Consider the following 24678-nt stretch of genomic DNA (forward strand, 5'->3'; position numbering starts at 1 on the left):
TTGCAGGGTCGTCAAATGGGCGACTGGCCTACGTTAACCGCCATGACTGTGAGATATATATGGCGAATTTGTTCTCCCGCTCAAATCCTAGAGAGATCATCAAACTCCCACCCGTTAAAACCTTGGCTCATATTGGTGGTTGAATTTTATTGTGAGCTTTATTCAACTTCACAACCTCTGTTGGTGCCGAGCTCGATCAAAAAGGTGAAACATGAAATTAGAAGAGATGGAAGATAGACTAAGCACAAAGACCGAATATTTTTCTTGCGTTTGTGTAATTTCACGTTCAAATGATTGCTCCAAAATCAATATGCTCATATGTTGCCAAGTGAGATGAAACACTGACTGAGCTAACGCGAATGATCAGAATGCTCCAAAACATTAATAAGTCATTTTCTTGCAGCAAAAGATAATTATTTCCCTCATGACCATAAAATGTTGGCAGAAACTTATTCATTGCTGGTATAGTCCTAAGAGCTTGAGCCAAGAAATTGTGTACAAGATTGCAATGTCTTCGTTTCCAAAGGATGATAACTGCATTGTCTTGATTGGAGACAATTCCAGGACCAATTTAAAGCATGACCCTCAAGTTAAAGCTTGAAATTCATAGGTGATCTCCTTTGTTTTTTTTTTTTGGGTTTCAAGCATCCGGTTTTCTGTCTCAACTGATGACAAACGCAAAACTTAAACTACACTCCGTTCACTTTGCTGATCATTATGCTGAAAATCATGCCTGCTGATTTTAACTTGCAACACTATCATTACTCTCTTTGAGTTTCTCTTGATGTTTTAACATTTCCAGAGCCACAATTCTCTCAGTGATTCCATTTGTTTGCATAATGATTTTGACAGAGCATTCATCTTGAAGCTTTGAGTCTAAAATCACTATATTATATATGTAACACCAAAAAATGAAAAGAGATTTAGCATTGGACCAAAACTTTGATGCCAAATATCAGATAAATGTCAGCACAACATTGGAAGTTTCTTCTGAAAAGCTTAAACAGTGTGAGAGATATATACAAATCCAAAATTTTCCATTAAAAGCAAATTCATTATATTTCTCATGATTATGGATGTTTATCTGAAAGAGACACATGCATACTACTATTTAAGAAAAAGAAATGTGCAACCTACACATTTTACTTCACAAATGTTTAAATTTTGACTGATGAGGGAAAGTTTTTCTTTTTAGATGGATCAATCTAGGCTCTGGAATGGTATTCTTTTCAAGCATGACTAATCTTAATAAGCTTGCAAATATTCTTTTCAATCATTACTCAGACACCTGTTCAGAGGGTAATGCCAAATTTAACAATAATAAAATCCCCTTTAATAAGCTTGACATAACACAAATAAACAGCATAATGGCAATGGCACCTGCATTAAGCAGATATACTTATTTTTTGAAGCAAACTATTATTAGTCAGCTTAAAAGAACAAATGCCCTCCCATCTTCCCAAACAATAACTTACCCACTTTAAACATTCTCTAGAATACCAGTACAAAACTACCTTTTTGTATAGTTTAGGGCTTTTGGCATGTCTAGCTTTAGTGCAAATATAAGGTTTTTCTCTTCCTTTTCTGTTTTATAAAATCAATATGCATACACATGTTGTGCATGCAAAGAATGACCTAATTTACCTTGCAAAAATACTTCAAATGGTATAGAGATGTATTAAATCATGCAGCTGTTTGTCCTCCTGATCTTCAAGATTTAAAGCTCAAAGCAGCTTTGGCCAGGATTCTGGGATTCCTCCAGGAAGATCAAATTCTAACAACTTCCCACGACTACGATAGAAATCCTCTACAGGTTGAGTCTGTATGAACAATAAAATTGCAATGCACCAGTTAATAAAGTGAATAAATTTTCCCCCAGCGATTACAATGCCAAGATCACAGGGTTATGGACCAAAAGGTTGAGAGCATCAAACCTAAATAGCAATATGGCATATTTGGTGGCTAGATTATATCTTGTAATTTGGAAACATACAGATTACACACAAAAATTCCCTGCAATAGTTAATTAAATTCTCAGGAATGCAATTGAGAAAAATATATGGGAATGTGAGAAATACGATCTCATGGTATATGCGGAGCCGTTCCTTAACAACTTCTTCAATATCATCAGCTCGAGTAAAAAGCTTGGATGCACATTGAGGAGGAGGAGGAAGAGGAGCCATGTACATTCCAGGCCTCCCATTCTCAGCCTTGATATCAATACAAGCAACATTGTAGTTTCCTCCAGACTCACTACAAATCCTTCTTCCAAGGCATTTTGCAAGCAATGCTTCTTTCCTAAGCTTCAGGTTAACCACTAAGTCAATGTCTGTCACTTCCTCTAATATTTCCTGGAAAATAAGCATAAAAAAATAGCAGACTACAAGGTTAGAGATTTTACAAAGACTTAAATTACTAATAATTGCTAATTGCACTAAGTGAGAAGCAAAAATATTCTGATAAAGACATTACTCAATAATATCATCATGACTCTCGAAGTCATGCGCGGTAGCAATGCCAAACCAAATACAAGTAGTGGGGTCCTGAGCTAATCCTTGACTAAACCTTGGAAATCATGTTGCCATAATGCTTTTCAAATCCTCCTAGCCATTATCCTACCGCAACAATTCTTGCTAAGAAGAATGCCCATGTTGTGGCAATTCCACTTTTGATGAAACAAAAGTTGCTAATAATATAACAACTTCAACCATATGAAATCACCATTTATGAATATTTTTCAGTTGTATCGTTATAAAATGCTATTCTTAAGAGTGTAAACAAATAAAAAAGTTTAGAAAAGTTTCCACTGCTTTACCATCCAACTTAGTGGCAATTCTATTAATCATTGAAAAGATAGGTAGAAGTTGCAGTCCAAGTTGCATGCGTGAGTAAATTACCAAGAAACTGTCAGAAGCTTTATATCATACACTATGACTGGTTATGTATGCTTCTAGCAAATCCTTCAGCACATAGCTAATGCAAAGGAATCAATTCAATATCCAAGGCATAGGTTTGCTTACCTATTCTTTTACCACTGGCTTTCCTAAAATTCATGTCCTTGTAAGTTAAATCAAGTTAACCTTTAGTTGGAACCTAAGATATTTCAGCAAATAATCAAATGAAGCACTTACCGCCTGTCTTATTGTTCGAGGAAAACCATCAAGAATGAACCCAGATTCACCCCTAGCTTCTCCTGCTTCAAGACGTTTGGACAGTAGATCAATTATGATTTCATCTGAAACTAATTTACCCTGGTTAACAATCTCCTTTAACTGCCAAGTGTAAATATAATAGTAAGAAACAAATAAATTGGAGGGAAAAAAAAACGACACTCAAAACAAACCACTGATGATGTTTCAACTCCAATGTGTTTCACCAAACCACACAAATATTATGATTTTCAAATTGTCCGATGAAAAAAAAAAAAAACCAAACTAGTTAAAGCTAAAACCAGCACAAAATTACAGGTTATAACTTGTAACATTCACTTGCACTTTCTTTATGAATTTACTAAAGATCCATTCACTTATTGCTTTTACTACTTACTTTTTTTTAAGTTGCTAATAAAAAGAAAAACCACATGGATTAAAAATGAAAAAAATAAATCAAGTTAAAATGCAACATACATTCAGATATTTCCAAATTTAAAAAGAAAAAAGAAAAAAGTATGCATTCTTTTATTCACAAAATCAAAACTTTTCATTTTAATCATTCAAAAAAGTATTCTCCATTTTTATTAAATTGAATGCGATAGAACTTGATTTCTTTTGACTTGAATAAACTTGTTGAATACTTAAGTATTAATACTACTCAAAAGATGAAGACATTAAACACAAACAACACTTCAAACTATGTACATTATACATTTATTCATCATTAACTAGATTGGTGAATAGCTAGAAATATTATTAAATTAAGTAACTTATAGTTTAATATCTAACATTCCCCTTAAACTTGAATTGAACATATAAATAACTAATACCAAATCACTTGTAGAGTTTCAACATCAATTTGGTCAATTCTATGATAATTCCTTTCTGTGTAGAAACACCTTCAGTTCAGTTCTCTCCAATTTGCTCCAATTTTTTTTTTTTTCAAAAATTGGTATGCTTTCTCTATGAAGCATATACATCCTTGTTACACAACAATTTTTGAGAAAAAATGAAGCAAAGGTGTTATTCCATCTCACAAGCTTAAAATACTTAAAATATCAGGTGCAGTTTGTAATCTATCTAATGATTAGATCATATGGTCAGGTTTGGTGTATAGGATGATAAATAGGATAAGATGATAATCATTTTATCTTATGTTTGGTTTGTATCTAAAGAAAGGAATATAATTACAAAAAGGATTAATCATACTCTTGGTATAAGATGATTTGATCCTCCCAAAGTAGAGAGGATTATTTTTAATCTATGAGATTGAATTTACATGTGCTATTATACCCTTAAAAATTACATCAATAATTTAAATTATATAAAATTTGAGAAAAGATAAATTTGACCGATAAATAAATTATCCTATCATAATCCTTGCATACATCAAACACAAGATGACATTATTTAATCTAGTCTTATTCATAATATCATCTTATCCTATCCTATCATAATCTTGTCTATCAAACACATTCTATATGTATTGTCTGATAATGCTATATGTATTGATCACTCTTAAACTGGATCTCCAAACTTAATGATTATGGCGTTGTCACACTAACTCTTAGCATTCTATTTGCCATATCTTCTCTCCTTTCATATCCCAAGTGTAGAGATATCCTATGACTATTTTACTTACATCCCAAAAGGAGCCTTAAGTTTTCCAAACAAATTTTTTTTTTTACTTACTCATTAACAGTAGTAAATCAAAATATTTAACTAATTGGTGAAAAATATCTTCTTCTCAAAATGCATTCAGTTAAAAAAATATTTATCTAAAAACGGTCAAAAGAATCAAATTTTAAATTAAAAAAAAATGAAAAGCAAAACACTAACAAAAAAGTTTAGACCTGCGAAGAAAGGGGACTAGAAGAAGCAAGTTCATCACGGACAAGATCACCGGTGGCGATGTGAGGAACACCGAGAGATTCGACAACCGCGAAGCGTAGGTGCCTTTGCCGACGCCGGGACACCCTAAAAATACCCACTGGACATTTCTACCCTTCGGTTCTCTCTTCAAAATCCCCAACACGGCCGGTTTATTATGATTGAGGTCAGTTTCGGAATTTAACGTCGAAGAAGAATACAAAGAAGAAGAGAGAGCTCGAATTACGTAAGCGAATGTATCGTTGGCGGTTGGTGTCGGCGTTGTCGCCACCAAAGCAGCTCTGGAGCAACGGCCAAAAACCGTCATGGGAAAAGGATAGGGAAGGGATTGTTTGGCTATGAGGAAAAAGCAAAGAAAGTAGCTCTTTTTTGTTTTCCTGGAAGTGAGGAAACGTGGAGAATGTGTGAGAGTTTGACGTTTTAAAATTGACACGAGGGAGTTTTTTTTTTAATTAATTAAAATAAATAAATAAATCTAAGGGCTTCGATTTTTTTTGCGTAAATCTGCCGGCTAGATTTTTTTTAAGATTTTGCTTGGCAGTTCATTCCAAAGGATATGATATGGTCCCCATGTTGGCAGCTCATGCTTTTTATTATTATTATTATTATTATTATTATTATTATTATTACTAAACAAACGTCTGATTATATTTATTAATATCAGTTAAAATCAGTAATAATTTTTTTATAAAAAAATCATGATTAAAAAAATATTACGGATGATAAAATTTGAACTCTAAATATCAATCACAAATTAACTCATTTGCTTTTAATTTTAACGTAAATGATTTTGATTTAAATTTCTATCAATGAACTTTACTAGTAACTCATTTTTTTTTATTAATCAATAAAAAAAATACTAATTCTCAACATTTTTGTCTTAATTTGAAATCCTGAGCAATCATTTTACAAACATCACCTACCCTAAAAGGAAATAAAAGGAAAAATTTTTTTATTTGGAGAATTAGAAATTAATTTAGCTTTTGTCTTGGCTTGGATTGATTTTTTTTTTTTGTTGGATTCTTTTTAATAAAATTTTGTCAACTAACTCTTTGTCGATTAGATAAATAGTATATCTCTCATTGATATTTAATTTTTCTAAATGCAAATCCAAATTTTTTTACCGTTTGCATGTAAATTGAGTAATTGATAATGGTGGTTGTCTACACATAAGTTTTTTTATTTACCGATAAAAGATTTTTTAAATTTCAATTAATATAATCCTTTCTTAGTCTATCCAAATAAATCTATTTATACAAAAAATTCATAAAAAAATTACATTTTCATAATTTTCTAACAAACTCAAACAACAAAAGAATACACTTTCTCTGTCACTTAAAGCAACTGTCAAATAAATATGAGTTGTGTCTTGTGCTTTATATAAATAAATATATATATATATTTGTCAATTCTTTTATATACTCTATTTTATGGTTGAGAATTCATTAAAAACATATATAGAAAGAAATTTTGAATTAAGACTTAACTTAATTTATGTAACTTTATCTTAAAATATAATATTCAATAAATTTAAAATTTAAATTTCATCGTCGACACTCTTTTTTATTACCAAAAGACTACAACTTTTGTAATATATAAATAAATATATATATATATATAAAGAGAAAAAGATAATTTTTGTATCAAAACTAAAAATATAAATGATACATTAATACTCACAAACTACTCAGATTCAATTCGAATAAAACTTAAATTCGATTCGATTATTATCGAGTCGAACTCAAACTTAAATCGCTCGACTTATCGATCGAACCGAATTCGAGTATTATATTACTCAGCTCGAATAACTCATGAATCTAATCGAATTTTTATATTTAAATTTTTTTATTATTTTAATTAATAAAATATCTCAAATTCGAGCTCGAACTCGAACACAAATAATCAAATTCTTATCGAATATAAAAATCGAACTTACTTTTACATATTTTTTAGCTTAATCGAACGAATTCGAGTAACTCGAATTCGATCACGAATCGAACTCGAACTAAAAAAATGAAACTCGATCGAATTCGAACCGAGTATCGAGCCGCGAGTTAAGAATTTAATTCGAGCTCGAACTTCTCATTGTATCGACTCGATTCGATTACACTCCTAATCAAAACACTAACTTTTTATAGCAGAGAAGATGAAAAAAAAAAAAAACCCAAATTCAAATCTCTCTTTTGTCTTTAATCTATTAAAAAAAAAAATACTTGAACCTTTAAAAAAATTGTCCTACCCTATTAGAGATAGTTCAATTATTGAAATTAATTTATTAATAATGTTTAAACCACAAGTTATTAAAGTATTCAAGTCTACACATATCAGGCAAAAAAATTGTTGTAAATAATATATTAACTAACCATAAAGAATGTACAACCAAAACCCAAAAAGGAAAACAAAACTTCAACAATCAGATTCATCAAATATTAACAGCCATAGAATTTTCAGCCTGAAAACCAATAACTTGATCTAAGCATCCACTGAAAACCTCAAAACACTGAAAGGTCTACGATAAACAAGTAACTGATTAAAAGACCAAAATGGATCCAAAAGAAAATAAGTGACAGAGAGGAAGGAAAGATCAAAAGAGAACACCAAATCACATCACAATTATATATAAAAACTGACACAATAACTTCACTACCCTCCTTTTATGGTTAAGACAACCTTGGATTGGTGAAATCTTGAAAATACACACTAAGCTACTAGTGCAGTTGCAACAGATGCCATTCAGCTACATGTGATTGACCCGGCTGTCATCCTCACTTATTCCATCCCCAGCATGCCTGCTACCAAATTAAGCAGATGTGACTTTAGATGTTTCCTGGCTAAAGCATACATTGATCATATATTTCTATTATTGTCTGACTAATGATCAATAACATGGTGACTTGTTTTATAAAATTTAATATAACATTATTTGTAACAACCTTATTTGAATTTATCCAAAAGATGAATAACGTTATGTAACAGTAATGTTTAACAGATGCATCCATCTTATTGCTAGCACCAGTAAATGAAAGGCAATGCGCTCGTCTTCATGCTAAATATCTCAGCAAATGAAAGTGTCATCTAAAAGCTTAAATGGTCTTACAGACACAAATCGGGAATTCCATGAAATGCTGCAAATTCACACTTTCTCATGATTATGGATGCTGAAGAGACACAAGGATGCCATAAAATTTTGTGACTACTGGATGATAAAGTGGTCATTACTATGGAAGAAAAAGAAATGTGCTGGATGCATTGTTACAAATGATGCAAATTAGCCCTCCACCAGTGTTAAAAAGAACAATGCCATTAGAAGGAGACTTTATTTTTTTGGGTTCAAGGGAGGGCATAGCCCTTACAAGGGGGAAAGGGAAAGCAGATCCTGGCTCGAAACCAGGACCTCTATGTCCTTATAAAGCCTTCTTAGCCACTAGACCAAGAGGCGGGGGACAGAAGGAGACTATTTTTAACGTTAAAAAGCATACTTATTCAACCAACTCCCAAATTGAATTTTTCCTAGTGAATATTGAACCATGAGGCAAATTTTCATTTTAGCAGGATTGAGAAACAAACCGCCAAGAAGTAGTTAGATTCCTGGCCTTTCTGTCCAACTGAAGATTTTCCAGGGCAGCTGAAGCTCGTATCACATCTTCTGGTAGATCATCATCATATCTCCAACTGTACTCGGCTTTCCTGTAACCAGACATGGAGGACCCTGCTCTCCTATCTAATTCCCCAAAGGTATCAGGTAATGGAAACAGCAATCAAGTAGATATGCATGTATGTTAAAACAATACAAAAGAATCACTTACCAGATGAGTGAGAAGCAGGACCCGGCCTGTCATATCAAATGCAAAACTGGTCAGCTTTTAGCAGCATTAGGAAGGAAAAAGGGTAACGCTAAAGATGAAGAAATCATAACTACAGGAGGTGACATTAGTCAAGCACCTTCCTAAAGGGGGCAAGCCCCCAGCAACAGTTGATGATGAGGGTGAGGGTCTTCTTGTGTTCCGAGACTCTAAACTAGATGAGGATTCAATTTCTTGTGGTCTCCTTCCAATTCCCCTTGCATGGGATAAGTTCTGAGAAAATATGATCGGAAACAGTGAGCACTATTATTGACACATAAAAATTATTTTAAAAATGAAAAGTTGTCATTGTGATGAATAACAAACACAAACCCAAGAATTTGATGATATTAATCACATTTCATCTTCTGTGCATGTCAAACAACCTCGTATAACAAAAGCAGAACGTAAATTCATATATAAGAAGAAAATGACTAGTTCCTAGCAAAGCCTCATACCCCTCAAATCCCAACTGCTAGGATAAGCCTCATACTTTTACGATTTAATATCAATCTTAGCTTCATACATTCAAGTCCTATAATTTCCTTCTCACTCAAGCTAACCAGGATCTCCTTTGAACATGATGAAGCCTAGTCTTTCACCTTATTGTACTCATCACACTCAAATCACCAGCATTGATATATTTTTCTTGCTACATTACATATCAAAGATCATGTTCTGTACTGAAGAAATACAACATTTGTTCCCCTAAAATCCTGCTCTTTTGACAGTTCCCAAGGCTTTTTCTTACCTAAGAAGCCTTCCATAGAGCCCATTTAGGAGTTTGACCAGCATAAAGAAACACACAAATTGCATCAACAAATTTAACATTTATGATTATTTATTTTTGTTTTATTTTGTCACAAATATCAATAAAAGGAAAGAAGAATGCTTGATTTCTCTTAGCATATTTAGTAGTTTGCTTTAATATTTTAAACCATCCTCATTTTAGCCAGATGAAGATTGATTGCAAGCATGCGTTACAAATATGTTTTACGAACTTCTACAGTACCATTTTCAGATATAAGACAGAGCTGCCAATTTCCTTTTTTTTTTTTTTTAATACAGAACTGTTATTGAAACAAAATTCAAAACCTGTTTCTGCACCCCATTTGCAGTAAAGTCCATTCTTCTCCAAAAACAAATATGTTTTATAAACTTTTACAGTACCATTTTCAGACAAAAGACAGACCCGCCAATTTCTTTTTTTTTTTTTTAATACAGAACCGTTATTGAAACAAAATTCAAAACCTGTTTCTGCACCCCATTTACAGTAAAGTCCATTCTTCTCCAACAACAAATATGTTTTATGAACTTTTACCGTACCATTTTCAAACATAACACAGACCTGCCAATTTCTTTTTTTTTTTTTTAATACGGAACTGTTATTGAAACAAAATTCAAAACCGGTTTCTGCACCCCATTTTCAGCAAAGTCCATTCTTCTCCAACAATGTTCAACATCAACCCATTTAGGTCACTCCAGGATACTCAGACACTGACAGATAATTCATCATCTTACATCAGGCATCTTAATAAGACATTAAACCAGAGAAGAAACTAGGTGATACGACAAGAATCAAATAATATTGCAAGCTAAAGCTTAGCCAAAATGAATTATCATCATTCCCAATCCATTATGTAAGATTCCAAATAACACTTATCGCTGCTAAAAAGCAAACAAAAGAACATATGAGCTTCAGATGACAGAAACACTAATGATTTCCTGTATAGTATGAGAACAAATACAGCAGAGATTAACTAACCTCAAACTTCAAAAAGCCTTCAAGAACGTCCAAAAGCAAAGGTCCACTGTCCCCGTTTCTGTTAAGATCATAACCATTTTTGCCACTAAAGTCTTTCAACTCAGCTTTCCAAGAATCTTTTTGCTACGATGTAAAAGAAGAACAAATATACAATGATTCATATGCAAGTGTTCAAAGAAATAAAACCGATAAAAAGATCAACTATTAAAGCACTGATCAGAAACTATAATAAATTGAAAATTACTTGATTACCAAATTACATTCGGGCAGATAAACTTTTAGTGTGTGGTTGAGTTGCGCCCAGTCTAAGTACTCACATATCAGGGCAGTTAATAGTCTTCCTGCGTTTGGAAATTCAAGGTGCACATTATAAAGAGATCAGGAGAGGGAGATGTAGAGAAGATATTGAAGACATAACAAATGCAACATGAACATAAATTCACAATTTAGATATGAACTATTTAAAGACTACACCAATGGAACAACAATGACAAAGCAAATTGTATACAGATTCTAAAGATTACTAATGCAACAATAAAAAAGGAAAAAATTATAATTAATTGATATCTGAAGGTGCATGGGAATCAGTATCAAAACAATCTTGGACTTGTTAGTTGTTAAACACCATTAGAAGATCCAATGATAGCCCCCAAGAAGTAAGTTTCACAAGCCAAATAAAGGTGGGGAGCACTCCTGTACTGAGGAAGGAAAAAGAAAAAGGAAAACCAGATACTAGCTTATTTTTTTGAAATAAAAGGAGAGCCAGCAGAAAAAGCAGGCTACTTTATAACTTCAACTAACAATATAAAACAAGGGTCAAATTAATAGACTGACCAGAAGAAGAAGCATGAAGTTGTTTAGCACGATCATTGCAGCTTCCCAATAATGCAGGAGGTAAACCTTCTTCATTTTCGATCACTCGATCCTCCTCTTCTATTGCTTCAAAGACACTTGCCCTGAGTTCAGCCTAGTAATAAACCCAAAATAAAAATGTTAAAACAGAAGTAATTCAAGTGCCTCACATTGCAAATTGAAATACCAACTATAAACATTAAAAAAAGGCTTTACTAGTTTGAACACTTCACAAACATATTAGCACTAATAATCTACATCTCAAACAGGTAATAACTCCACAAAATACATAACATAATCAGAACTTGTTATGCCCCTTGCCTCCCCCCCCGCCCTCCACCCACCCTCTTTTCTTTCTTCCCCATGTCTGGGAATCCTAAATAGAGGCAGGCAAGAAAAAATACATTCGGATACTTGTGTTCTAAATTCAAGGAGAGAATTCACCACTCATCATTAACTAGGCTCAACATTTTTGAAAAATCACGATACAACTTTCTCTTCTATTTCCTTGTTGCAGATTTCCAAAAGAAAATTGTAAATATTAAATAGTAGATACTCCTCATCCAGCAAACTGCTCCTATTTCAATCACTCAAAATGAGTTAATCCTTTCGTTGGCAACTACCAACTAAATGGAGCACTAATCCCAATTTTTCTTTCCCTTCCCAAATCCACTACTTCTTTAGGATCCAATAAATCCCCAGACAGAAGGCCACAGCAAGGTTAGAAGTTTTCTACCTTACAATTCAAAAGTATTATCAGTAAATTTCCTTAATTGAAATGCAGAACAACAAAATCCACTAAATCCCCAGACACGGGTTTCCAATTTACAGTTCAACAAAATTAACAGCAAATTTCCAGCATCTCACTCCAGACCAATAAGAAAAATTCAAAATTTCCAGTTTATCACATTAAAAAATACTACTTGCTAAATTTCCACCTCGATACTTAAACAAGAAAAGAAAAACTTAACATTTCCAATTTAGCTAATTTTCCTAAGAAAAAAAATTTCACACTTAAATGCGTTAAAAACGTGGAATTTTAACTTCTCGGTCCCAAATTAACACTTAAAGATCTAAAAAACCAATTCACTCCTTCAATTATTACTAAAATTAAAAACTTTTTAAAATTAAAATCATTAAGAATATTCAAAAAAAATCTTAGGTTTCTAGCCTTAACACGAGATCCAAAGCCAAAAAGAAATCTCTTTACTCAACTATAACTTAACTGAGCCAAATTCTTCAACCACATTTCTCTATTTCTTTCACGTTCTAGAGAACCAAACATGAAATTCCAAAAAAAAAAAAAATTGAAACTAAAGTTGAAAAGTTTATTCTTACCCGGATCTTAGCTAGAACCCCTTTCTTCTCTAGGGTTCGTGTAACTAGGGTTTTCAAATCCATCATCTCTCTCGTGTAATCATCCATTGTTTTGTTTATTTCCCTAGAGAATTTTTTAAGGGAAAAAATTTTTCTTTTTCTTGTTTTTGTGTAAAAGAAATGAGAAGTTGCTTGCAGCCGGAGATGGGAGCAGCAAATTATAGTAAAAAAATTCAGGTTACTGTGGGATCCACTGGAAGGTGAAGTGTGATCTTGGCCGTTTATTTGCTTGATCTGGTCCTTTGAGATGATGATCTACCGTTATACAGTGTGATCTTGACAGTTCATTTTCTTGATCTAGTTCTTTCGATAGTGGATCCCACGAACCCACAGTTTGGGAAATTTTCTTTTTCCAAATATTTTGCCATGATGCTTATTCGAACTAACTGTTATTTTTTTGAGTTTATATTTAAGATAAATTATTTGATATACTGATCATGAATTTTTAAATTTTATAAATGAGAATAAGCTGATAACATATGTTTTATTTTCTAATTAATTTTTTTTATTTTTTAAATATACATTTTAGATTTTTTAAAATCATTTAATGTTAAATTGTTAATAAAAAAATTTCGATCATGTTTAATGTATAAAACAATATATAAAATAAAATAATAATCATTATATATTATGTTTAGTATATAAGAGAAATTTTAAGTAGATGTGAATATTCGAAAAGCCTTTAATTTTCTCAAAAATAAATTTTCAATAAGCTTGATTTCACTTTTAATCACTACAAAAATTTAATCATACATTTATAAATCTATTTACTAGATTATTTGTACAAATAAAACTAAATTCAAAGTTATTAACATGCATGGCATAAACTTTTTTTTTTCTCAAGACTCCAAAAAATTGATAACATTACTTTTTGATTTTATTGATTTTGTATAGACAAATTAGGTTATTGATTTTTTTGTCTCAATATAAGAACATATTTATACCTATGTATGCTTGAAAATTAATATATTTCTTCAATTTGTACTCACGATTAAGTAAGAATAAACACATTGATGACTTATTTATGTGCATGTATGTTAATCTGAGCTCGAAAACTTTATAAAACATTAATTTTGACAATATTATCAATAAACTGGTAAATTCAATAATAAAAATTTTTAATTTTTCGATCACTAATTTTTATTGTTGAATTTGTTATTGTATTGAATACATTGTCAGTGGCATATTCGATTTTTTTATGTCAAATAATGATAAAGAGATTAATTTATTTTAATATTATTTATTTTAAGATTAAATATATTTATTTTATTTAAATTACTTATTTTAAAAAATATAATTTTTGATAATCTATTTTTAAGAATGTATTAGGATTCTTGAAAATAAATTTTTGAGAATTATATTATGTTTTTTAAAAATTTATTTTTAAAAAAATTTTTTTTGAAATGAATTGTCTAAAAAATAATTTAAATTTCATAAATCTATTTTAGAGATAAAAGAAGGTGGTTTTTTTGTGTATAAGTTATTGAAGATATTTTTATCTTTTGTTAAAGGTTTAAATTGATATTTGTTATGTAGGTGTTTTTGAAAAAAAAAAATTGAAGATATATGGAGAAAATTTTATAGTGTTTTAACAGTAAAAAAAGAATTAAATCCAAATTATGCCTTTTATAGATTCTTCTATAGATTTGATTCTCCCTCCAATTTTAAACTGGACAAACTCAATTCCTTCCTATTAAAATCCCTTACCATTTAATTGAAAAAAAAAAAAAACCCCTCACCATTTCCTTCCAATTCCAAACCCTAAACCTGCCCTTTTCATTTCTTTTCCCTCCAATGGTACCCTTGGATCCCCACTCCTTCACCGACTCAACCCACCCTTTAACCACCCACATCTCCCTATCCCTCTACTTCGACTTCCCTTCCTCCACCATCCACGGTGCCGCTCTCTTCACCCTCTCCTCCCCTCACTCCGGCCCACTTTCCCTCGACACTCGCTCCCTCTCCATCCACCAAATCCTTTCCCCTTCCACCCTTTCCCCTCTCCCATTCTCCCTTTCCCCCTTCCCTGACCCAATCAAAGGAATCCACCTTTCCCTTTCCCTCCCAAACGACAACACCCTCTCTTCTTTCCTCATCACTTTCTCCACTTCCCCTTCCTCTTCCGCCCTCCAATGGCTCTCTCCCCCTCAAACGTTTAACAAAAAACACCCTTTCGTTTACACTCAATGCCAATCCATTCACGCGCGCTCTATTTTCCCATGCCAAGACACCCCCGCCGCCCGAATCCGTTACTCTGCTTTACTCAACGTGCCTCGAGAATTGTCCGCAGTTATGTCCGCCCGCCACGTGGACAGGCGGTTACCTGTTTCCGGTGAAGGGTATTCCAATTTGTTACCTAATGGGTTTAATTCTTTATGGTGTTCTGAAACGAGGGTAGTCGAGGATTTTGACATGAACCAGCCGATTCCGCCTTATTTGTTTGCATTTGCGGTTGGGGAGTTAGGGTTTAGGGAAGTGGGGCCGAGGACTAGGGTTTATTCGGAGGCAGTGGAGGGTGTTTTGGAGGCTGCGGCTAAGGAGTTTGCAGGGACGGAGGAGATGATAAGGCAAGGGGAGAAGTTGTTCGGGGATTATGAATGGGAGAGGTTTGATTTGCTTGTTTTGCCACCGAGTTTTCCTTTTGGTGGAATGGAGAATCCGAGGATGGTGTTTTTGACCCCAACTGTGATTAAAGGGGATGCCAGTGGGGCGCAGGTGGTGGCACATGAGCTCGCGCATAGTTGGACGGGGAACTTAATTACTAACAAGAACAATGAGCATTTTTGGTTGAATGAGGTTATATTGTTGTTTTTTGTTTGTTGGTGCTTGATTTATTTGTTTAACTTTGAAATGTTGTTTTTGTGCTGATCCGAAGCTTTGAATGATGTGATTGAAGGTTGAAACTATAAAAAGGACCTCTTGTTAGCGAGACTTTGTTGTTGTTGCTATTAGAAAATGGAAAAACTGATGAATTGGTTGATTGTTTTGTCTTTTTCTTTATATTTTAACACACCCCATCCTATTTACAAACTGAAAAGTTTGTAGATGGGTAATGTTTTTGTTATTTTTTAATTTTTCATTCCTTTGATATATTGCATATATCTGCATGCTGTAAAGAATGATTTGTGTTTCATTGATCAAGAGAATGGTTTATGTTTCATTAAGTAGAGATTGTTCTTGTCTGTGATATATTTTGATCTTTTCAAATTGGGTAAATTTGATTTCAACTTGTTTTTCTTTGTGGTTATAGGGGTTTACAACATATGCAGAGAGGAGAATTGTTGAGGCTGTGCAGGGTGAAGACAGAGCTGTATTAAATATTGGGATTGGTTGGAGGGGCTTAAATGAGGAAATGGAGAGATTTAAGGACAACCTGGAATTCACAAAGCTCAAAACCAATCAAGAAGGAGTTGATCCAGATGATGTTTATTCTGAAGTTCCTTATGAGAAAGGTTTTCAGTTCCTATGGCGCATTGAACGTCAGGTATGTTGAACGTTTTTTCTTTAAAGTTTTCATGTTATTTGTAAATGATATTAGTACATCATTATGTGTTTTTTTTTTCCTGGAAGCTTAGATTGGAAGACCAGCCTTTGATGAATTTATCAAGAAATATATTGTCACCTTCAAGTTCAAATCAATTGACACTGAGACATTTCTTGATTTCCTGAAAGCAAATATCCCTGGAATAGAGAAAGAGATAGACCTTGTGTTGTGGACTGAGGGGACTGGTATTCCTCCAGATGCATATGAACCAATATCCAATCTATACACCAAAATTGTATCATTGGCAAATGAATTCAAACTTGGGAGGATGCCCAGGGAGGATGAAGTTGCTGATTGGCATGGGCAGGAATGGGAGCTTTACTTAGAGAACCTGCCTAAAGTTGTAGAGGCTTCCCAGGTAGTGTTGGTTCTCTCTTAAAGCTTCCCTTTTTCTGCTTACTGAGATTACTTGATTTTATAATGCTTTCTTGAACTTCCAGTTTTAAGATATGCTATTTCTACCTTCCTTAGACCCATGCATATAAAGATAAAGTCGTAATGAGTGTGGTTGCAATGAAACTGCTATGCTAAATGTGTAGCATGGGCTTAAAAGGAAAATTAGATTAAGAAGGGAAAAGGTGCGGGATGTAGTTATTGAGGACCAAATAAGAAAAAACATGTTTAAAGTGGTTGGACATGCAAGGAGAACACTAACAATTGCTTCCATGGTGATCTTAAGGAGGATACCAAGTCAAGAGGGGGGAAAATTGAAAGAACCTGACTGAAAAACTATGTAAAAGGAACTGTTATTTTTTTAGCTCAACGAGGATATGGTTTGGGAAGGGCTAAGTAGCACATCATGATTGATTTTAGCCAAACCTATGTAGTAGGAAGAGACTTTATTTGTTGTATATCAGATAGCTTGTCCTCAAGCATTTACACATATGTTCAAAATGTTACCCAGTTCTCTTGTCCTTTTTATTTTAATTAATCAATGATTGAAAATGTGCGAGGAATTTAAAATATTTTAGTTGATTTTCTTTTTTCTGAAACTGGATTTCTTAGCTTAAGAATGACGCACCCTATGATGGTTAACATATATTGATGTCAATTAGCTGCCCACAGAAACTTTCTCAGTTGCTTAGTTTCTTTGGCTACATCCAGGGAATCTTTTCCTTTTGCAGAGGATGAATTTGCTTATGTTGCAAGAATATAAAGCTTTAGAATTTTTGGATGTGACCTACACCTTATTTTCCGTGGTAAATTCTAGGTTGTACTTAAAGATGAGACTTTTCTGCTCACCTTTAGATTTTTTGAGATGCTTGAACCCTGTATCTGGTGCTGGATACCACTAGGTAGCTAGGAAAGCTATTAAATTGTCTTTATGCTTCTAAATATCTTTTGGGTTGTCGAGCTAAGAGACATGTCTAATGTATCTTGTAAGACTGACACCATAAGAATTTAATATCTTTTCTTTTTCTTGTTTTATGGTGTCGGGTTTGTGGTTGGGTTTCACTTTAACTCATTTGTAGGTCTCTTCCTTTGATACAAATTTCGTACTTGAAAACTTCAAATCATTGTATTCTCATCTCTTCTCACTTGTTTGGTTATGATACTGTTTTTTGTATTATGCAGGTCTTAGCCTTGGATGCACGCTACAGGCTATCAGAATCAAAGGATTATGAGGTAAAAGTGGCTTTTCTTCAACTAGCCATTTTATCCAAGTGCAAAAATTTCTATGGCGAGGTGGAGAATACATTGAAGGAAGTTGGGAGGATGAAGTACCTTCGTCCACTTTATACTGCTCTAGTACAAGGTACTGAAAAAGAGGAAGAGAAGATTTTGGCCAAAAGGGTGTTTGCAGAGGCTCGTGAGTGTTATCACCCCATAGCTCAAGGAGTTGTTGAGTCAATCTTTGCCAAGCACCTGTAGAATGGTACGCAACACTATGTAATAAATGCTACATCAGAATCTGAACTGAAGATGATTAGGCCTATAACGCCTACTGATTTTGTTGATAGATGCTTCTTGCTTGGCTGATATGGCTATTTAGATAATGCATACTGTTTATCTTATGCTTATAGTTTTCTTTAACACCCGTCGAATGTTGATTTTGTTCTGATTCTATTCCACATAACTAATCCAAAGATTGAAGGGAATCTGAAACTTTTTGACTTATCCTCTCTGTCTGCTTTCTTTGCCAAGCCGGTGTGCTTTTTGTACTTCTACATTTTTCAACTTCTTCAAACACTTTGGATGGCAAAGATTGAAATGATGACAGATAACTACTTCAATTTTACCCTTATGATGTTTTTTCATTTGTGCCTTGTAATTATAAGTTTAATTTTTTTTTTTTTTTTGTTTTTACATTTTGGATTTTTATTTAACAATATTGAAACAATTTTGTTAACTTAATATAATAAAAATTAAATTAATATTTGGCCAAAAAAAATAAATTAATAAATATTATAAATAACATTAACATATACATATAAAAATAATTATTCAATAATTTTGGAGTAAAATTTTTAATGATTATTTTATTTTATTATTAATTTTAATTTTATTATTATAATAATTAATTTCACTTATATCATTATTTTTAATCTCGTTCAAACGAATTTTACTATCTTTCTAACGCACTCTGAGTTGGATTGAGTACCGTGAGATGAGATATGAATTTTATGCTCTGCACTGTAAGAGAATTAAAAAAAAATGGAAAATACGAGCGCTAAAAATGCAGTGTTCTTATCTTTCATGTAACTGTCATACAAGCGACAGTAAATTCATCTTAATTGACTATTTTACATAAAAAAAAAAAAAAAAAAAGCTAATAACTGCTATTTTCAAAGGTTTTTTAAACACTCACATTTAGGTTTATCAAATTCTAAAAAATAATCAATGAAATTTTATTTATTTATTTTTTTAAATAAAGGACAGTAATATTTCTTTTTTCTTTACTTTTTTTTTTTTGCAGTTAATAATTTAAGAAATACAAAAAAATATGCGTCAAAATCTAATCTCAAAAGCTTTTAAACTTATGCAAAATAATTAATAATTTTAAGATCAACAACTTTAATTTTTTAAATAATTCTTTTCGTTCCTATTTTCTTAACGAAAGTTGTTTTTTCCCCTAAAATTGAAGCTTAAAATTTTTTTGTAATAAAAATGAATTAACATACCTTTAAAACCTTTTGCAAGGACAAACCACCATTTACGAAATTTTTATGTCCTCGGTAAAAGGGTTTTTCTCTATGAAAAATAATTTATACGTAACAGCTTTTTCTCTTTACAACCAAAAAATTAATTTTTTATAACAAAATTACTTTTAAGTGAATTACCTAATTATCTCTATTAAAATTACTTTAGAATCTTTTAAAGATAAACTTAACTTAATTTTCCTTTTAGGTAAAATTTCAAAAAAAAATTCATTTCAAAAATATGTCTCAGGATCTTTAAGTAACTTACAAAAAAAAAATCATATTTATAAATAATTTCAAAAAATGCACATTCAAAATATTATTTATTTAACATATACATATGGAAAAATTTTAAAGTTTTTGAAAATTCATATCTGAATTTTTTAATTTATCGAATTTATAGTTTTGAAAAGTTTAAGCTTTTTTGGATATGTATTTTTAGAAAAGTTTAAAAAAATTATAAATATGCATTTTTCAAAAGATTATAAATGTAAATGTTTATAAGATCTAATTGACTGTATTTGAGTATTTTCTTTATAGTTTGTTTGAAATTGGATTGTATGTAACTTTTAATTGTAAATAGATTTTCCGAAAAAAAGAAATAGTGAGGACAAATTAGTCATTTCATCTAAATAAACAAAACCCCTCCCTTCTCTTATCCTTCTCCATCTCCAGGCTATTAAGTTAAACATTCTTAAAACCCTATTTCCTAATTCTCCCTCACCACAAATAAAGCTTCAAATTTTCACCCATTTAAAAAAAAATTATTTTAATTAGTTAATTTTAAAATTTTTCTGATTCCAAAACAATGCCCCCAAAGCAACAAGCGAAATCGAAAGCCGATTTGGTGAAGAAGCAAAAAGTCGTTGAGGACAAAACCTTCGGTCTGAAGAACAAAAACAAAAGCAAAAATGTTCAGAAATATGTTCAAAATCTCCAGCAATCGGTTCAATCCAAACCCGACCCTTCTAAAGTCGCCGTTAAGGTACCTTTTTTTTTAATTTTATTATTTTTTTTGTATAACTTGAATCCTCTTTTTTATGTGGAAAATTTTTAACTTCTATGAATTATAGAATTGACATTTTGTCTTTTTTTTTTTTGTGAAATAATTGTACGTTGAATAACTTTGTTTTATGTTATTTATTTGCTTATTTGAATATTGAATATTAAAGTAAATATTGTGAAAGTAAATAGTAACTGGGTTACACTTTTTTTTTTTTTATGGATGATATGAACAGAAAAAGAAAGAGGAAGAGAAAGCAAGAGAGAAGGAGTTGAATGATTTGTTCAAAATTGCTGTTACGCAACCAAAAGTACCGGCAGGTTATGTTTAAATAACCGTTTTTTGAGCCGAATTATTTTTTTTTTTATATTTAAAATTTGGGGTGGCTTTGTTGATAATGGAAGTTGGGGTTTTGGATAGGTGTGGATCCTAAGTCCATAGTGTGTGAATTTTTTAAAGTGGGACAATGTACGAAAGGTTTTAAGTGCAAGTTCTCTCATGATTTAAATGTTCAGCGAAAGGGCGAGAAGATTGATATTTACAGTGACAAGCGTGATCAAGGTAATTGATAGACATAATATTGTTATTATGCAATATTTTGACACTTTTTTTTAAGTTTCTTTTTCGTACCAATGGGATTTTGATTTTTGGGGGTGCTTTTCCTTAAGAAACAATGGAGGACTGGGACCAGGAGACACTGGAGAAAGTTGTGGAATCGAAGAAAACGGAGTATAACCAGAATAAGCCCACTGAGATTGTACGTAATCTTTTTCCTGCTCTATCTGTTTTTGTCATAAGGTGTTGAATGGCTAACCATATGTTGGCATTTAAAGTTTCTGCTCTGCTCTCTCTTTTTCTATGCGATGAAGGATAGCAATGAAAGAATGATTTTGGAGGCTTAAATTTAGTGTAATGAAGGGAAAACACACTTAGAAGGTAGAAAATTATGTTGGCAATTAGGTTTCGTCAAGTGGGCTCAGATTTTTATAGTAACAATAATCGCTAGGTGTTAATTTTATTGTTGGCTGATAATGTTTGGCTTTTTTGAATTGGAAGAATGAAAACTAGTTAATGAACTACTATGTAGATCTCCAAGATCATTCTTTGGAACTTAATAGTCTTAGGTGATTTTCGGCTATTATTCTTCACAACTCACAAGCCATTCTTAACAGATCCCATTTTGTCTATTCTTCTTCTTCAATAAGATTTATCATTTGCAATCTGATTTCTTTGTGCAGTTATACATTTGGCAATGCATCATTATTTTTTTGATTGTTTATAATACTTGTGCACAGGTTTGCAAATACTTTCTGGATGCTGTGGAAAAGAAACAGTATGGTTGGTTCTGGGTATGCCCGAATGGTGGCAAGGATTGTCACTACAGACATGCTCTTCCTCCAGGTTATGTTTTGAAGTCTCAAATGAAGGCACTTTTGGAGGAAGAGAGTGAGAAAATTCCTATTGAGGAAGAGATTGACAACCAGGTAAAAATATCATACTTAATTTTGCTAAGTTGTGATTTGCTTCTATTTGTTATACCATATCACAACTGACAAGGACCATATTGGGTTTCCTTTTTTTTTTCTCCCTCAATGAAAGGACCATTTTGGCTCATATGTATATACTATTTCTTGTTTCCTGTGCTGATACTCCTTCTTTTTCTAATTTTTTGTCTGTTTATTTTAGCGTTCAAAAATAACAGCATCAACTCCAATGACTACTGAGCTTTTTATGCAATGGAAGATGAAGAAGAGGGAAGAAAGAGAAGCTAGTTTGGCTGCACAACGAGCAGAGAGGGCTAAGAATGATCGCATGAGGTATTATCTTCCTGCAGGTTGCTCTGTATTAAAAATATTCCATTTGAACGTTTTTATTCATTTGTTTGTCAACTTCAGTGGTCGTGAGTTGTTTCACTTGGATGCGAGTTTATTTGTGGATGATGCTGAGGCATATGAGGAATACCAGAGAGAAGAAGAACGTGAGGTTACTGAGCAAAAGGTAATTCTTGTAGTAGTACTTTCAGTATCATTTATAACTCTCTAGCAGTCGGAAACTTATTCTTCTGGTCAATCTACATCGTTCTTGTGACCACCCCTCCCCCTCCGCCCTCTCCCACCCCCACCCGCACTCTCAGCCCCACCCAATACACACACACACACACACACAAAAGGCCTGCTTTTTCTGCACTGGTTAAATTTTCTGCTTCCAACTTACTGCAATCCAGAGCCTTTAGTTTCTGTATTTTATTTTGATTTCAGTTCTATATTATCTGCTTCCTCAGTTCTAATGTCTTTTGTGGTTGGCAGGCATGGACCATGTCAATGCTTCCTCTAATCTCAATCAATAGTTTTTTATTTGTTTTTACTCCTTTTCCCTGCTCTTTCTCTTGGAAAAGCAATAAGGAGAGGCTGCTGCAGCAGCATCATGAGTGATAAACAGTGGAGTTCTTTTTAGATTCTAATTTCAACTAACAAAATCAATATATTACTTTCTTTTTTTTTTCCAAACTTTTTGGTTCTCCACTCATGCTTTTCTTTATCTCTAGCTTTTTCAATCACCTACCTTCCTCTCTTCTTTCAGCATGCCTGCCTGCTTTGGAACACAACAGAAGAACATGCATCTAGTTGTTTTTGTGCGGACATGCATAGTTACTAATTTATATGGAATGTTAAGTGTAGAGTGGAGTACTAGACTTATCATGTTTCACAGTGTAGGGCCTCATATTGGAATATCGGATACCCTTTAGTATTTAATTTCATACTTTCTACTCTAACCATACATTGCAAGTGCAACTTTTAATTGAATAAATTGGAACTACTTCACATCCTATGAAGTATAAACAGAAAAAATTGAAAACAAACTGAATTCATCTGCAATGAAGGCAGTAGTGTGGATTTTCCCATGTTTTTATTATTGGTGCCTTGATGGCATAGTTTGGAAAAGAATCTGTTATATATCTTGAATCTCATACATAATTTTAATATATAAACATGCTAAAGTCATTTGATTTACAGTGGGTAGAGACTCATAGTTTATGGAGGTTAAGCATTATTAAAAACTTGAAATGCATTTTATTTGTTTTTATCTTTGCTCATTTTCATCATGTGCCATTTCAGGTCAAGGATGACTCAGCAGCAGCTGGGCCAAGCAGCGTAACTAGTGCAGCTGCTGATTCTGAGGACATCCTTCTCGATGATGAAGAAGATGATGATGATGAACTTGACATGGATGAGCTAAATGAGCTTGAAGCTAGTTTGTCTAGAACGTCTATTCAAATTCAGGAACCAGGTATCACCACTTCATCTTGAGATTAAAATTTAAAAAAAAAAAAAAAAAAAACTTATGGTAAACCGTCCATAGATTCTTGAAGGACTAAGAGATTGTACACCAAGCTTTTAACCGGAGATGAAATATATTTTGTTTGAAGCTTGAACAGTGTTCTGTTCACCTTTTCTGCTCATTAATGTGGCAGTGTCAAGTTTTGCATCTTGTAGCCATTTCCTGATTAACAAATGGTAATCTTTATCAGACAAACTTATCTATCCCATTACCGGAACTCCTCTTGCATGATGAGTGAAGTGTTATAAGAGTCTCACTTGTAAATTTAAGATTTTGCTAGTACATCTACTGTGAAGGATTTCATGAAGACTTTCCTCTTTGTATCAAACAGAAATGCTGGAATATGGCAGAATTTATCGTATTTGAGACCACAGCTAATCAAATCTTTAGGGTCATAAGTTGTTGCAAAAAGTGCACCGTCTTAATTCTTGTTGATTAATTCAAAGATTCTTGACAAGATGGTATCACCCTAAAAAAGGGAAAATTACATAGTTGATCACTCAACTATGAATTTTTTAAAAATGATTATTAAACTTTAAAATTTTTAATTTAATCATTAAAGTTTGAATAGGGTGTATTAATATAGCATTGACATGTTAGTTCTTTTGTGTCATGTGACATTGTCATATTAACAGAATTTTATTTTCTTAAATTTATAATATCATGGCAGCAATGTTGCATGGTATATTAGATGATGTAGCAATGTCATGTGACATGACAGTCAATGTGTCATTATTACATCATTATGCCGTTGGAGACTAATGAATGGATGAC

The 24678-nt window shown here is 32.5% G+C and overlaps 3 protein-coding genes and 1 pseudogene across 5 annotated transcripts; 2 read left to right on the forward strand and 2 right to left on the reverse strand.

Annotated features, from left to right (window-relative positions):
- Positions 1 to 934: 934 nt before the first annotated feature.
- LOC111295498 (putative adenylate kinase 6, chloroplastic) lies at positions 935 to 5459 on the reverse strand (annotated as a pseudogene). The gene is made up of 4 exons (XR_016327641.1): positions 5006 to 5459; positions 3132 to 3272; positions 2079 to 2351; positions 935 to 1820 (listed from the first exon to the last, which is right to left on the reverse strand). The product of XR_016327641.1 is annotated as a putative adenylate kinase 6, chloroplastic (transcript).
- Positions 5460 to 7447: 1988 nt separating this feature from the next.
- LOC111295331 (protein TONNEAU 1a-like) lies at positions 7448 to 13010 on the reverse strand. The gene is made up of 8 exons (XM_022888785.2): positions 12840 to 13010; positions 11484 to 11616; positions 10902 to 10990; positions 10650 to 10772; positions 8985 to 9118; positions 8849 to 8874; positions 8610 to 8763; positions 7448 to 7831 (listed from the first exon to the last, which is right to left on the reverse strand). The coding sequence occupies exons 1-8, from the start codon at positions 12924 to 12926 to the stop codon at positions 7780 to 7782; spliced, it is 798 nt and encodes a 265-aa protein (XP_022744520.2). The 5' UTR covers positions 12927 to 13010; the 3' UTR covers positions 7448 to 7779.
- Positions 13011 to 14538: 1528 nt separating this feature from the next.
- LOC111294461 (leucine aminopeptidase-like) lies at positions 14539 to 18443 on the forward strand. 2 transcript variants are annotated; one of them, XM_022887769.2, is made up of 4 exons: positions 14539 to 15674; positions 16129 to 16362; positions 16454 to 16780; positions 17998 to 18443. In XM_022887769.2, the coding sequence occupies exons 1-4, from the start codon at positions 14673 to 14675 to the stop codon at positions 18292 to 18294; spliced, it is 1860 nt and encodes a 619-aa protein (XP_022743504.2). In that variant the 5' UTR covers positions 14539 to 14672; the 3' UTR covers positions 18295 to 18443. The 2 variants fall into 2 exon arrangements, with proteins under 2 accessions (XP_022743504.2, XP_022743505.2); XM_022887770.2 differs by lacking the exon at positions 16454 to 16780 and having other exon boundaries at positions 14582 to 15674.
- A 1805-nt stretch (positions 18444 to 20248) lies between these two features.
- LOC111295376 (zinc finger CCCH domain-containing protein 11-like) lies at positions 20249 to 24265 on the forward strand. Its single transcript, XM_022888834.2, has 8 exons — positions 20249 to 20547; positions 20801 to 20885; positions 20986 to 21126; positions 21234 to 21322; positions 21861 to 22049; positions 22252 to 22382; positions 22461 to 22563; positions 23682 to 24265. Exons 1-8 carry the CDS (start codon positions 20371 to 20373, stop codon positions 23871 to 23873), a joined length of 1107 nt encoding a protein of 368 aa, XP_022744569.2. The 5' UTR covers positions 20249 to 20370; the 3' UTR covers positions 23874 to 24265.
- Positions 24266 to 24678: the final 413 nt, after the last annotated feature.

Source organism: Durio zibethinus, chromosome 14, assembly GCF_047325235.1.
Source record: "Durio zibethinus cultivar Kanyao isolate XHJ-2024 chromosome 14, ASM4732523v1, whole genome shotgun sequence".
In the NCBI taxonomy this organism is placed as follows: domain Eukaryota; kingdom Viridiplantae; phylum Streptophyta; class Magnoliopsida; order Malvales; family Malvaceae; genus Durio; species Durio zibethinus.

What these genes read in the sequence shown, in the direction of transcription:
- LOC111295376 (XM_022888834.2), top strand. Translation starts at nt 20,371, where the DNA reads ATGCCCCCAAAGCAACAAGCGAAATCGAAAGCCGATTTGGTGAAGAAG. An exon ending in CTTCTAAAGTCGCCGTTAAG is followed by an intron (nt 20,548 to 20,800) that starts GTACCTTTTTTT and finishes TGATATGAACAG; the next exon opens with AAAAAGAAAGAGGAAGAGAA. An exon ending in CAGTGACAAGCGTGATCAAG is followed by an intron (nt 21,127 to 21,233) that starts GTAATTGATAGA and finishes CTTTTCCTTAAG; the next exon opens with AAACAATGGAGGACTGGGAC.
- LOC111294461 (XM_022887769.2), top strand. Translation starts at nt 14,673, where the DNA reads ATGGTACCCTTGGATCCCCACTCCTTCACCGACTCAACCCACCCTTTA. An exon ending in AGCATTTTTGGTTGAATGAG is followed by an intron (nt 15,675 to 16,128) that starts GTTATATTGTTG and finishes TTGTGGTTATAG; the next exon opens with GGGTTTACAACATATGCAGA. An exon ending in TATGGCGCATTGAACGTCAG is followed by an intron (nt 16,363 to 16,453) that starts GTATGTTGAACG and finishes CTGGAAGCTTAG; the next exon opens with ATTGGAAGACCAGCCTTTGA.
- LOC111295331 (XM_022888785.2), bottom strand. Translation starts at nt 12,926, where the DNA reads ATGGATGATTACACGAGAGAGATGATGGATTTGAAAACCCTAGTTACA. An exon ending in ATCTGCCCGAATGTAATTTG is followed by an intron (nt 10,773 to 10,901) that starts GTAATCAAGTAA and finishes TTTACATCGTAG; the next exon opens with CAAAAAGATTCTTGGAAAGC. An exon ending in TCCTGCTTCTCACTCATCTG is followed by an intron (nt 8,764 to 8,848) that starts GTAAGTGATTCT and finishes TTGGGGAATTAG; the next exon opens with ATAGGAGAGCAGGGTCCTCC.